The 15,151-nt window shown below is 41.4% G+C and overlaps 1 protein-coding gene across 2 annotated transcripts; it reads left to right on the forward strand.

Moving 5' to 3' along the window:
* Positions 1-2,854: 2,854 nt before the first annotated feature.
* On the forward strand, positions 2,855-13,172 carry LOC147010430 (uncharacterized). Of its 2 annotated transcripts, XM_085859107.1 has the most exons (3): positions 2,855-3,204; positions 3,381-3,641; positions 11,170-13,172. In XM_085859107.1, exon 3 carries the CDS (start codon positions 11,183-11,185, stop codon positions 12,728-12,730), a length of 1,548 nt encoding a protein of 515 aa, XP_085715233.1. In that variant the 5' UTR covers positions 2,855-3,204; positions 3,381-3,641; positions 11,170-11,182; the 3' UTR covers positions 12,731-13,172. The 2 variants fall into 2 exon arrangements, with proteins under 2 accessions (XP_085715233.1, XP_085715231.1); XM_085859105.1 differs by having other exon boundaries at positions 2,855-3,641.
* Positions 13,173-15,151: the final 1,979 nt, after the last annotated feature.

Here is a 15,151-nt window from a genome sequence, read left to right on the forward strand (position 1 = left end):
ATAACTTAATTTCCTCATTGGCTTTACTTTAACTGCGTGCTCTGAAGTTCATGGTGACATTGGTACAGGTGACTTAAGGAAATCATGGAAATGTCAAAATGGTGTACATATGAGGTTCCAGTCTGTTTCACTCTGGTCTATCAATATTACCCTGCTCGTATTCTGTCTCGAATCAAGATTACTTCGCTCACGTTTGATGTCTATCTAGATTCCAGATGATTTTGTCCATGATGACGCCGAGATCGAGGACAAGGGAAAACGTTTGAATTGTTTAAAACGGTTAAGTAAAAGTAAAACCTTCGTACGGTGGCATATCAAATGTTAGAATTTTCCTTCTCGACTCATACAAATGAGGCTTGTCGTGTAAACCTATGTGGAGTCATCATAATGGAATACTACACCTAGAAAAGAACTGTTCAGGATTAGAGATGATTACACTGTTCGTGCTCAATGGTATGTGCCCTCCTTACCAATTTATCACTCCCTTGGTCTCCTTATCTTTATGTTATAGTCATGCCAGTGGTATTCTGCTCTACGATTGCATTTGTCGCTGACAGCTCGTCCGTTGGCACAAAGATGGAAATTCAAGTGGATGCTGGGTTAAAAAAACATAAAAATTACTGTTGTTTAATTTACAGCAACAACTACTTTGTGAGCCAAAGATTGTTTGTTCTTTCGTCGTGCACTCCTGTGGACTGGCTACTCCAGGCAGAACAAGCAGGTTACTCAGTTCCTGAAGGGCAAAGTTTGTTCAAATCGATGCCGATAAGAACATGCCGATTTTTCCAAATGATCAACTCGGTTTCCAAATACCTTGAGTTTAAATATTTCCAAATGTAGAGTATAGCGAAGGTAGAGTTTGCTCTCGATGAGATATATATATATATATATATATATATATATATATATATATATATATATATATATATATATATATATATATATATATATATATATATATATGCCAGTTGACTGTTTGTACTACTGCACTGCCATGCCCAAATTGAGTCCAAAGTTAATTGATCAAGATCTGATATATCGAGATGGACTCAGGATTTTAAAATCTTCATAAAAGTTTGATGAACCATTTGCAACCCTGGTTCCTACTAACTATTATCTAGACATCTGCCTGACACCCTTTGGAGTTTATCTTTCTTGCAGAAGGAGCTTTAAACCCACTGTTTCAGTCGATTGAAGACCCCTATGATGTGAACGGTGCTTGTAGTGAAAGGTCACACGTATGACCACCATGAACTTCCACATCCACACAGAGTAGTTCAAGTTCGATTGATTGCAAACTGAACTCTTGATTGACGAGCTGATGAAACTTTACGATTACGCTAATCAATACACGATGACGTGTATCGTTTATTCAATTAGGATTTCGGAACATCTGTATTGCCTCTGTACATACAGGATGAAAGTCGAACGCCTGGGAATCGATCACCGATAAAGATGTGCAAACGGATCACATTTGGGAGAATGGGACCGTTCAGAGCCTTTTCTACACCAAATTGGCTTCTACGTCATCAGCACGGACGGTGAGGAGTGTCGCTCACCTTGTTTGACTATGCACCATAAAAAAACTTGAATACCTGTCTTTCACACTGTGAGGCACATTGGGCTGCCGAGGCAGTTTCATTTGGCAAAGGAGTACAATTCTGGGCGAGTCGCCACTCTGACTCATTTTTCCGACTTCGGAAGGATGACAGGTTGAGTCAACCCACCTGGTGTTATTTCAATGGTTGACAAGGGCTCAAACTCAAGACCCTCAGATCTTAAGCCAACCACCTTGACCGTTAAGCCAACACCAGGCTTGTCTTTCACAGATGGCAGGTTCTTTCACTTATCAATATTATTTGATTTCCTTTATCGATATCTGATATTCCAATACATTTGTGCATCAGCAATGTTATTTGCTATATTACCCAACTGAGATAGTTTGGAAAGAAAAACATGGAGGAAATAAATATTGTGATGGTTGTGAGCTCGGCAAAGATGCTGTGCACCTCCCGGGAGAATAAAGGCACATACACATCTGATTAGGGTCAGTTATATCGTAGTGTTACGGACGTCACCTCTGGATAACTCCAAAGCCCGACTTGTCTTGGGGAGACCATGGATGCATTGTACAACCCTTAGCACGGGCCGGATCTTCACTCCCAGAGTCAGTTTACTGTGCCGGTGAGCTAAGTGTGGTATTCAGGGAACTGTGCCAAGTGATCCCGCAGCAGTTAAATTAATTAGCCGAGCAACCAACGCTACGGGTCACACTCTAAGAGCTCCCCTTAAGATTGTGGACTTCAGATCTGGGAACGCTATTCGGACCAACCCCAAGCAGGATAAATCAGGACACATTCAACACTTCAATCATTTATTTCATATCAAGCAAGGCAATCGAAAGAGCTGAAGGTGACGGGAGGACTGGCAGTCGAGGAAGTTCAAGGAAGAAAAGGTGGGGAAATGAGGAACATAAAAATGGTGGGAAAACAAGGAACACACGTGGCAAGCAATTTACACAACTAAAAACACACGTACATTTTCTCTTACCCTCTACCGGTCGTACCTGACTCCGGAGCACTTATGAACAACTAATTATCACAAAATACACAAATGTATCCAGACATGAGGAAGGACACATAGAGAATGATTGAGGGAGAAGACCATGGAGGTAGATAAGAGAAAGTTTAAGGGGCTTGGTCATGCCCTCGGCATACCTGAGATCGCTCCGATTGGAGCGATCTTGCCACAGCTCTGTGTCCGAACTCACACCTCGTGCCTCCCTGTGCAACAGAGCCCCAAGAGTCTGGGGTTCTGGGTCAGAACTGTTTTGCATTTAAGTTATATCATGTAAATGGGGATGGATGTGCGATGCAAGTGAGTCAGCATAATTATGTCTTTCTTTCCTCCTCTCTACCTTCTCTATCCTCTACATCTCACAACAAATGCACTATAACCCTCTTGCAGATCCTCACATGATGCCTCTATGGTACGGCTGTGCCAATCAGGTGCAGCCTCAGTGAGAAAGACAGTGCCCCGCATTCCAACAACCAGGATGGGCCACTCAACCACCCCTGGAAATGGAAATTCTGTGCCAATAAGAGGACGCCAGGCCAAGGAGGAGGCTACAGGATTGAGAGCACGACAGAAGGGGAGGGAATATAAGGAGGAACACACAGACAGTTTGAGGGCTTTCACCTTTGAGTGAGCAGTTCCTTCCCAAGTGGGATTTCATCTTTGGTCTTTTAGTTTCAGTAGGTATTTTCAAGAGTTCTGAGCCATTTGTCTTTCACCCTTTCATCAAACTGTTTCACCTTTCACTTTCTCTCTCTCCACCATTTCCACATTGACATCAATGTTGCTTTTCTTCTTCTTTCCAGACAGTTGGTGGCTTTTACACACGACATATCTCGCCCCCAGCACACTGTTCCTTCACTCCTGTTACCTGCAAGCTGCCCAAGTCATGGCTTCCCCTCACACCTCGACACAAGAAACCAGCACCATGCAGACCATCACATTAGCATGACAACGACTGACCCTATATGATCATGTGCTGTCAGACCAGGAGGAGATGCATGGAGAAAACGAGTCTGAACCGCTGAGTCGCGGTGTTACTGCAGCCTCAACCGAGGGTGCAAAAGGTGTGTCAGGGAACAGAATAATACCCAACACTCTCTTTCTCTTACTCTTAATTTCTGCCCCCCTTCCCAAACTGTCTTTTTTTTCCTTCAGTTTTTTGGGTCATTTTTAGAATACAGGTGATAAGCCATTGCAATGAGGCGTCAGAGGATGGATATTATTGTGTAGGGGACAAGAGAAAATGTGAGCGTGCTGTAAATTATTACCCCACTGTCAATTATTCCCCTCGCCAGAGGAGAGGGTATTGCATTGGGTCCTTTTGTTTGTTCGGTTGTTACTTGGCAATTTTTTTTTTTTTGATAAGTACGTTGATCGCTTCTGTTTTTTGTTCCTTTATCTGTCTGCTTACCTTTAATTGCCTACAGGTCACAATTTCAAATTCAGACACAAAACTTCACCAAACGGTGGAGTTGGTGATCCTACAGAATCGTATTTATTTTTGAGGTCAAAAGGTCAAAAGTTCAACACAGGACAAAGGTCAACAACTGAGGTGCAATTTCTAAATCCTCAATTTTCATCCGATTCACTTGAAATTTCAACAGGATTTGCATATCAGGTCATTGAATTCAACCACCAATATTTTTTTAAGGTCAAAAGGTCAACACAGGCCTAGTTTCTAAAATTGAAAGAAAGGGCCAAAAACTATATGTATATCAAGATATCTCAAAAAGTTGTGGACGAGTTATGACAAAACAAGGTGGATGAGTTGAATAGGTAACAAGAACAAGTGGATTCGATTTTGTTTCGGATCCAGTCCATCAGTGGGATACAAAACGTGAACTGTTCCACCTGGCGGAGGTATGCGCTCTACCAAGTGCAGTTCTACTTTGTTCTGTTTTGCCAAGTGTTGCTCTATGAGTGATTTTTCGTTTGTTTGTTTTTGGTTTTCTGTTTATCTGCACAGAACTTTTCATGTTGTTCTCCGCAACCGCTTCTTGGATCGATACGAAATTTTTACCATCTGAGTGACTACTCATGAAGAATGTTTTAAAGATAATTATGATCTCATAGGTCATGTGGTGTAGCACCCCAGACTGGGAATCGAAGTCTCGTGGACAGTCCCTTGCTCCTATGGTTGGCAGTGAGTGCCCCAGAAGCAGTGGGGAAAAGAGAGTGGCATTTCTATATGTGGAAGAATTGCACGCTCGGGCAGTGGGTTGCCAAGATAGCTCAGATGGCAGAGCACTGCTACGGTTTTCGAAAGGACCTGTGTTCATTTCCTGGTTTGGGCATATAATTTTTCCACATATACTTACAACAATCTATGATAATAACAATTAAGGTCATTGAGACTAGATCATATTTCAGAAAAAGATACTTTAAGCGGCATTTTTAGTAGAAGGTGGTAACATGACTATATAAGCTAATTTGGTATTCTTGGTCTAAAAAAATACGATGTTACGAAGCTTAATTTTTAGTTTTTGACTACCAAAACGAGGAAAAACAAAATGGCGGCCAAAAACTTATTAGTGAGGGCTTTTTCAAATTTTAAAGGTAAAAACAGAACTAAGTGTCATAAAAACATCTGGTTTGGATGACAATACTCCCTTGATAACCCTGCACGTTGTGATGAAAAGTCAGAGATAATGTGATTCCGGACGTAAAAATGTACGTCACTACATATGCGCAGATGGTATCACATTATCCCTGACTACACTACGTATGTACATCTGTACGTCCGTCATGTTCCGTAACTCCTACACAATTTGAGCAAGAAAATGGAAACTTTGGTGAATGACTGCACTGGTGGTGAGGACTGTGCCATGTGCTACTGATTTTCTTCTTTTTTTGGTGAGGAACACCTAACCTTGTGCCAAATAGGTTTCTGCATTACACTGCAGATAACATCGACATGTTGGATGAAACATTAGATGGTGAAGAAACCTCCAATTCCCATGACCCTTGATTCTATTCCAGAAGCTTGTTTGGAAATTGTATCATGTGCCTGTCGCGCACGATGCCGAACCCTGCGCTGCAAATGTCGAAAAGTAAAGCTGCATGTGGATGTAGACAACAGAATGATAATGATTGCTTCAACATTAGGAATATGTGACTGTCATATTGTCTCAATTGGCTGACGTGGTGGATTCTCGGTCATTGGAACTGTGGAGCCAGAGTTGTGCTGGGGAACAACACAGTGTCTACAATTCTGAAGAGTGGGACCATTGTGATATTGCAAATGCAAATCGCACATGTTTCTGTTTTGATTATATTCAATAAAAGTGGGTGGAGTGTCAAAATGTAGTTTTTATTTTGTTTTTGGTGGCCATTTTATTTTGACCTCTCTAACATCAAAATTTAGTTTAGTAACATCTATTTTGGAGTCAGCGACCCTTAACTAGATTAGATAGGCATGTCACAAACTTCTACTCAAAAATGCCTCTAATGTTCTTAAAATGAGGTCTTTTCTGAAATGAGATCTAGTCTAATTAGCAATCTGTCCTGCAGACATTCACGGTGACCTGGCATCAGCCATTTGGACAGGGGTGAGCCAAAGTTCCAAAGGTTATCAAGTACAGTTAATGCAGAACTTTGGGAACCAGTTTAAAAAGCAGAATATAACCTTTTATTTACCATGATCAACCACATTGGTTTAGGAGAGTATCACATTCAAGTTCAATTTCATTTCGTATATAACTTGTGGCTGCAGGTTGAAACATTGCAGGGAGCGCAGCTATTCCACTGATGCAGAGGCCCCTGTAGATTAGAGCAGGAAATTGGAATCTGTTCAAAATGCCCGCAATAACTCTCCAACTCTTTGTGATGGAACAGGTCGGATCTTTCACATCCAACAACTCGTACTGACAGACCGCACATCCAGTAAGAATTTTTGTTGAAGGCATGGAGAAAGGTGGTGCTGGCGGTGTGGGAGGAGGGTTGGGGGACCAAGAGATGAGCTGACAGTGTTTTGGGAAATAATCTTTGCCAAGAATGGGAATAGATAGTGATGAAGAAGAATACACACAGAGTACTCCTGATGGAGAAATAAGGAAAGTGAAGTAATGCATCAGCTAGGGGGTCCTCGTGTGCAAAAAATGTACCCTAAGTTACCAACTGGAATTTTGAAGTTGACCACTTCCCTTAACAGAAAAACTTGGTTACCATTTCCATAACCCGGCAATAAGTGCGAAAATGTTTTTCCTCTTTTGGGGGTTCCGACGGAAATTGTCGGGCCAATTATTAGGGGAATTGGAAATGAAAACGACTGTTACTTTGCAGTCTTACACCCTAGAAACACAAACTATCATCCCTCAAAATGTCGGTCTTGAGACCCTCTTTCATATGATATGCAAACTAGGTTCATTGGTTCACGAATCAGGTCACGAGAGGTTAAAAGGTCACGAAAATTTGGGTCAAGTGAAAATCTGACCGATCTCTGAAACATGCCACATCCATATTTTACCCTCTTTGAGGGTCTATCCCATCAACATAGGTGCCAAGGAATATGAATAAAGTGGAATTTGTTGCAATAAAATGAAAACAGCACAGAATGGAAAGAGGTCGACTTTCAATCTGATCACTTTTTTGCCACCGCTTAAACGATTTCCTGTTGGGAAACTTAAATGCTTATTATGTCACGACCGTTCACCCCATATAGACAAATTAACCCTTAAACTGTTTGCCTTAGAAGACTCTTCCATGCGATATTACCTTTATGGAGATTGGGCCAATAATGAGGTCACTAGAGGTCAATAGGTCACAAATTGGGGTCAAGTGAAAATTTCTGTGGAAATTGCCCAACAGCACATGCCAGATCCATATTTTTGTCCTCTATTGGGGTCAAATTTTTGGAATAGATACAAAAAATACAGATATGAATGGACAGATATGAATGGAATGTACTTAATGACCACCATGGGGCCTAAACAATAAACAAAAACTGCCACTCCAACATAGTAAGTAAACACATACCAACTGGTGGAATGTGATTCTGGTTTGAAATGCGTATAAACTTATGAGTCAGTCACTCACTTTCTGACAACACCAAATACATTTTGACATCCTGACATTTCCGAGTCACTGACAAGTGCAAAATGTACAACAGGGATTGTTAGAACCACGGCAACGACATCTCCGAGTTCCACACTTTTGACATGTGCAGTGGATTGCAATGTCTTCAGCAATTGGATTGTTCCCCCTGCTTGAGACCAGAAGATCATCGATAAATTTGAAACCAAATTGTCTTGGGTCAGAGGGTTCGCATGATGAGAGGAGGGACACCATCTCTTTTGTAGCAAAGTAGGCTCTCAAAATGTGCAACCGAATTGCATGACTTGTGGGTGGCAGGTCATCCAAACATGACCGCTTGGCAAGATGATACCTATGGCTTCGGAGCTGGTTCATGGTTTTCATCGTTGTTCCTTTCTTAAAGGCCCTGTCACACCTTGACGATTTAGCCAGCGTATGCCGATTTATGAAAAATTTGTCTAAAACGCTGGCACACGTCGAATACATTATGGGTACGTTTTGTATACGTTAGGTTCACGCTGAAAAACACTACCATAGGTCGTATTACGCTGGTTTAAAACGTTGTACTTTTTGGTTGTCCAAAAAATTTTGCATGCTTGAAATTTTACGACGTACTCGGCGTTTGGCTCACACGTTCCGCTACGCTGGCCATAAGTTGTAGGCACGTTATGCGATCGTTGACACACGTTAATTGTATGTTACTCATAAGTTGAAACACGTAGAGGTAACATTCGCGTACCCGAAACTTATTTCTAACCTATGAGCTACGTTTTGTAAGCACGCGACACGAACGTTGTTCACACTTCGCAACACGCTACTTGAAAGTTCTTCATACGTCGAAACACATCAAAGTAATGTTTAGGGTACCCGTGACTTATTTATAACCTATGAATAACGTGCTTGGGAATTATTACGCTATGCATACGCTAGACTATCGTTGGGCATAGGTTGTGGACGACTAAAACACGATAAACAATCGTTGGTATAACTTATCTATCGAAGTTATCGAAGGGTTCTATGTTCATTACTAGTACATTATGCATTTGTCAAAGTCGTTTTTAATACTTTAAAAAGTAAAACAAAGAAATATTTCATCGTGGGAATGAGGAAAAAAAATTAGCCGAAAAGAACATCGAACAATGGTGCAAAGTAGTCTCCTATTCGTGGACGCAACGAGGATCCATCATCACCCACACCCTCCCCATCACGCTCACATACTACTACTGACATAGACATACCACTACTACCAATGCTACTACTACAACTACTGCTACTATTACTACTGTCACGCACACCAACTACTACTAATAGTATTACTACTACTGATACTACTGGCATTGACATCAACTCAACATGGAGTCTGTAACAATGATGGGTTCCTCTTGTGAAGCCCATTTGTATATACCAATTCCCCTTAACGCTGCCAATACGCCATCACACGGTAGATGTAAGTTAGAAACACGTTCAGTAAGTGCTGTGGTCGACGGAAGACGTCAATCTAATTCGTCTACATACGACAATGTGCGTTTGAGATACGTTACACATAGGTTCATAACATGTTACTCAAAGGTTAGAAGCACGTTATACTTAGGTTCAAAGCATGCTACACATAGGTTAAACGCACGTTACTCATAGGTTCATAACATGCTAGTCATTGGTTCAAGGCAAGTTACAAATAGGTTCAATGCACGTTAGGCCAAAAAAAAAAAAAATGTTGCATTGGCGTAACCCGCCCAACCCTAAAAATTCCGCCGACCCTACGTTTTTTTTTTTTGTTTTTTTGCTATCGAAAAATTTTGCCGACCCTATTTTATTGCTATTTTTGTTGTTTTGCTATCGTTTTCAAGTATCTTGTTGATTGCGATCGCGATCGCAAAAACCCAGAAGTGTTTCGGACAGAACCCGCCGACAAAAAGGGTGGTACTTGAGCCGGGGGAGATTTTGGGAGGGATTTATTAGGAAAAAATAAAAATAAAAATAAAAAAAAGATCCCGACCGACCTACCCTATTTTTCAGTGACCCGTTACGCCAATGCAACATTTTTTTTTTTGGCCTTACTCATAGGTTTCAAGCACGTTAAACATAGGTTCAGAGCACGCTACTCATAGGTTAAAAGGACGTTACCCATTGGTTGAAAATTAGGTTGTGGGTATGTTAAATATTACCTTGACGTGTTTCGACTTATGAGTAACCTACAAGTAACGTGTGTCCGTCGTGTGTAAACAATCGCGGAGTGTGCCAGGAACATATGACAACGCATGCGGAACGTGTTAGCCATACGCTGAGTACGTCGTAAAATTTTTAGCATGCTTGAAATTTCACGACGTATTACACATACCACGTAATATGACAGCGCACTTCATTGTTTTCCAGCCTACTCTTAACGTATACACAACTTACCTATAACGTATTTGACGTGCGCCTAGCGTTTTAGACACATTTTTCAGAGGCTGGCATACACTGGCAAAATCGTCAAGGTGTGACTGCGATGTTGACACTTCAAATTCTCAGGCGGTTATGATTTAAATCGGCGTCCGGCAGGTTCTTAACAGGCTACGCCACGAGTTCGCCGGCGATACGTTTAGCGCGCTATGCGTAAGTTAAACTATCGTTGGGCATAGGTTGTGAACGCCGACAACAGGCTAAGCATTCGTTGGTAAAAGTTATCAATAACACAACGAAACGTTTTGTGCCCATTACTAATATGTCATGCATACGACCAACACGTTATGAATACGTCCAAAACTTAAAAAAAACATCAAAATTTCAGCGTACGCCAACGTTTTACATACATTTTTATATGTTGCCATTGCTGGCTAAAACGTCAAGGTGTGACAGGGCCCTAAGGAGCTTGTCAGATAGGCTTCCACTTTATCAATTACTGTATCCAGGTTACCTGTCACCACCACAAAGTCCTTTAAGTACATCTCTGGATTGATTATTCGAGCAGCATGCTTGGTTCCAACTTTACTTGTGTAGTCATACCCAGTTAGTGTGTGGACCGTGGGCAAAACCTGACACAAACTTCGTCCGATCCTCTTTGAAATGATATGTATCGGAATGTATCTTGTCGAGTCACCAACCCCAGCCTTCACCCAGAGTTCTTTAGTCAGGAGGCCCAATGCAGAATAGTGTACGACCCTGCTGATTCCGTGTTAGAATAGTGCAACAGGTGTAAATTGACTGTCCAGACACACAGAAACGTGAATCAACTTGTTGCCAACTCTGGATATGGATAGTATGGCCGCCATGACAGTTTACAAAATGGTCACCATTAAATACACTTTTCGTCATATTTCAGCCGCAAATTGACATGAAATTACAAAATTAGGGTCGATTTCCATGTTTTTGAGCATGCCTGAGCTGATGGGAGTATAGAAAAAAACATTGCTCCATCCATTTTCTAAAAATAATATGACTTGTTTTTCACTATATTATTTTTAAAGAAATGTTCAGGCTCGAATTAGAATGTCTGATTGTACAAACCACAATCAATGAATTTTACAACTTTGCTATAAAATGAACCTAAACTACATAACTGTGTGTTTTTCTGTTACCCAGGACTAACTGAAAAATGAAAGCCGCAAGATTTCTCACAGGGGGTTCAAGGGATCGAGAAGAAGAAGAGCATGTAGACTGGAATAAATGCTTTATTTGCCAGGACAGTTCAAAAACTAGCAAGTCAACGCCACTTCGAAAGACTACAATCGTTGGTGTGAAAACTGTAGCTGAATATTGCAAAGAAAGAGAGAAATATAATGACGCTAAATATGTTGACTCATTCTCAAGAATCAGAAAATATTCTGTACCGGAGCACGTCGAAAAGATTCAATGGCACAAATTCTGCTATAGTGACTTTACTCACGCACAAAAAATAGACAGACTGAAGTCAAGGATTCAGCCACAATCTGTGACTTACGCAGAAGAGATACCCACAACATCAGGTTCCTCAGAGAAATACCATGTCCCAAAGTCACTAAGATCCGCGCACAGCGCTATGGATTGGTCAAAATGCGCTTTCTCCCAGACTGACATTCCTGGAAAAGCTGGTGTCCTGACAAATGTTGAATTTGATCACACATCATCCAGGATGCTTAGTTTGACCCAATTTGACCCCACCATGCGTCACAGGTTTGCAGGTGTTTCAGACTTGATGGCAGCTGAAGGTAAATATCACCTCAAGTGTTATGTTTCTTTTCGCAGAAAGTATAAAAAGGAGAGTGGAGAGAAAAACCAGTCTCCTGAAAGCATCTGTTTCAGAAATGTGATGAACCAGCTTGAGAAAGAGCTGCAGAAGGGACATGTGTTTACCCTGAAAAACATCTGGGAACACTACAGCATGCTGTTATTGAATGATTTTGGAATTGAGGCTGGAGCCTACAAAAGCTACAATTTCAAGCAGAAAGTGGAGGTTCACTTTGGTAGTGACAAGGTGACATTCGTGCAGCCATTGGATGTCACAAAACCCCTCATAGTTGCGTCCTCAACTGTGACAAAGTTTGCCATGAGAACCGCCGTGAATGATTTATCTGAAGAAGGTGAAAGTTCTGAAGAAGATGAATTGGCCCAGTGCAGTCTGCCTCATCATGAGAACGAAATCCTTAGCTGGATCTTCAGAGTGGGCATAAAGATTTACAGTGACGTAAAACACTCTCCAGGGCATAGCATTATCGGTGGACTGAACACAGAAAATGCAGAGCGAATTGCACCTGAAACCCTGTACATGCTTGTAAAGCTTCTTTGTGGTGGTGACAGTACTGACAAGATGGACAATGAAGAAGCGGATGAGACAGATACCAAGAACAAAGTTCTGAGCATCTGCCAAGACATTATTCATGTGGCTTCAGGAGGCAAAAAACTGACCCCCAAACACCTGGGCCTTGGCCTTGCTCTTCACCAGGCTACACGCTCAAAAGAGCTTGTCAATCTTTTTCATGCAGCTGCACACACAGTTGGGTACGATACAGTGAGGCGCATTGACACAGCAATTGCCAATGATGTTATACAATGCTTCCGAGATAATGGAAATGTCATGATCCCAAGGAACTTTCTCAACATCCCAACTACCACAGAAGAACCTGGGTGTTCTCACAACACTTTTCTCTTCTGCAAAGCAACGTAATTTTGTGTTAGAAAGAATCTGACAGCTGTTGAAATAACCTTTGACTGACTGTAAACCCATCTCCATCAATAGTGCTAAACGTTTTCTTTTTCACATTTGTTGCTCGTATGTGCATTTTCAATTTCGTCTTTAAGTTGTCAATTATGTGAAAAGTTGTGATCCAGTACAAAAATAAAGCACAAAATAGTGTTCCTCGTGTCAGATTACATAGTATTTCACAATCATGACAAATTTCTGGCTAGTACAATTTGCAGTAAGAAAAAGACTAAATCTGATGGCGGCCATTTTGATTACTGTCATGGCGGCCATAATATTCAGATGCAGACTTGGCAACAAGTGGAACTAGACTTGGTCATGCCTAGACTCTTCAAAAACACCAGTTGCACCATTCTAACATGAAATCAGCAGCGAACCTATTTTCTAGGCTAGCTACAGATTTTGGCTTCTAGACCACTTTGAGGCCGTTCACATTCAGCTCGCTCCAGTAGAACATCAGCAAAATGAACACATCCGTGTCTGACGATAGGACTATGATACGATTTTTACCTTGTTTAACAGCATGCATTGCATGTGGTATAATGCTCATGTCAGCCTCTTCTACATTACACTTGAGTTGTGGAACCTCTACAGGTCTCGATGTCATGGACCAACACGAAACGACGATGCTGTCTGGTCCACAGAAATGATTGACTATAATCTCCAACGGCGGAGCACTCCAATTCCATACCAGCGCCTCTGCATGAATGAGGGATTTAAATTTTGCTATGTTGACACTGGATGGCCAAAACCTGTCCATTTCTCGAGGGAGAGGGGTTTCCCTGGACACATCATGCAGTTCTCTGGGTGACTTCTTCTCTCGCCTTTGCCGCTCAGAATCCTTCAAAGACGTTCCCATGTAGGATTCAAACACAAAATCAATTCTCGACGCACCCTTTGCTGTAGAGGCAACATAGCCTAGAAAGACATCACAGAAGTCACCAAAATTTTTTGAACTCTTTGTTTGGATCTTGCAAATGTTTGCCATCACATCAACTATACAGCATGTTCCCATTGAGTCACCAGGTCTCGGTGTTCTTGGGTCCTGGTCGCTGAGATGAGCTTCAAGTTCATGGACAATTTCACTTTTAATTGGCTTGGTCATTTGGCCTTCGTCATCAAAGAGAGGAGACGTTGTACACACATCGTACTGCAGGAGTTCCTCCATAGTCCGTACTCATTTCTTTGCAATCTCTAGTATACATTTCATCTGAGCATCTTCTCGCTTGTTGAGTTTTGCTTTTCCTTTGTGTGGGAATGAATTCTTGCGGATTGCAGCGAAGGTTTTAAGGTTGGTGCGATGAATCATGTCTGACAATCGAACGGTCTTCTCTATGTACCTTTCTCTACGAAGTTTCTCGTAGGTATCGTTGCCGATTCTCTCCACATTCAGCAGCTGTTCTCTGACATCTTCTGACATGACTTCTTTGGTTTAGATATTGTGGAGTATTTTCTCTTTTGGGGGAGTGAGGAAGGGATTCTCATTCTTCTCTATGACATTTAATATGGCTTGAATGTTGGCCTCCTCAAACTCGGTTGCTGCTTTGCTAAATGACCTGTTGACTTCAATGTTCAATTAACTTCAGTGCACTTCAATTAAGCATAGAAAACTATAAGATACTTACTTCTTCATGGTTCATAAGACATTGTTCTGCATTGCCTTTTCATGTTTTAACAGGAATTTTACAGCAAATTGGAGAAACTTTCAAAGAACCATGCCTCATATAGCAGAACACGTGAACAATCACTCTTTGTTTTATGTAATGGAGGCACCTGTACGGGGGCTGCCACCTATTGTGATGGTTACCTACCTGCAATTAAACTGGGGGAATTAATCGTTGGTTTCGTACAAGGTACCATATTTAAGTGTCATTTACCAATTTGATTGTGTTCCTTTGGCATTCTCATAGATGAAAATATATGGATCTGGCATGTGCTGTTGTGCATTTTCCACAGAAATTTTCACTTGACCCAAATTTTCGTGACCTTTTGACCTCTAGTGACCTTTTTCTTGAACCAATGAACCTAATTTGCATATCATATGAAAGAGGGTCTCAGGACTGACATTTTGAGGGGTAGTTTGTGTTTCTTGGGTGTGAGACTGCAAAGTAACAGTCGTTTTCATTTCCACTACCCCTAATAATTGGCCCGACAATTTCCGTTGGAACCCCCAAAAGAGGCACCATTTTCGCACTTATTGCCGGGTTATGGAAATGCTAACCAAGTTTTTCTGTTAAGGGAAGTGATCAACTTCAAAATTCCAGTGAGTAACTTAGGGTACATTTTTTGCACACAAGGACCCCCCAAGCTGATGCATGAAAGCATTTTAAAATGTTTTGAAATGCTTTCAAAGGATAACCTACCAGCTGACATTATATTTTAAAT

This window comes from Eptatretus burgeri, chromosome 16 (assembly GCF_056783735.1).
Source record: "Eptatretus burgeri isolate ZD-2024b chromosome 16, Ebu_testis_v1, whole genome shotgun sequence".
Taxonomy (NCBI): Eukaryota; Metazoa; Chordata; class Myxini; order Myxiniformes; family Myxinidae; genus Eptatretus; species Eptatretus burgeri.

Coding starts and splice junctions, on each gene's coding strand:
- LOC147010430 (XM_085859105.1), top strand. CDS start 11,183: ATGAAAGCCGCAAGATTTCTCACAGGGGGTTCAAGGGATCGAGAAGAA.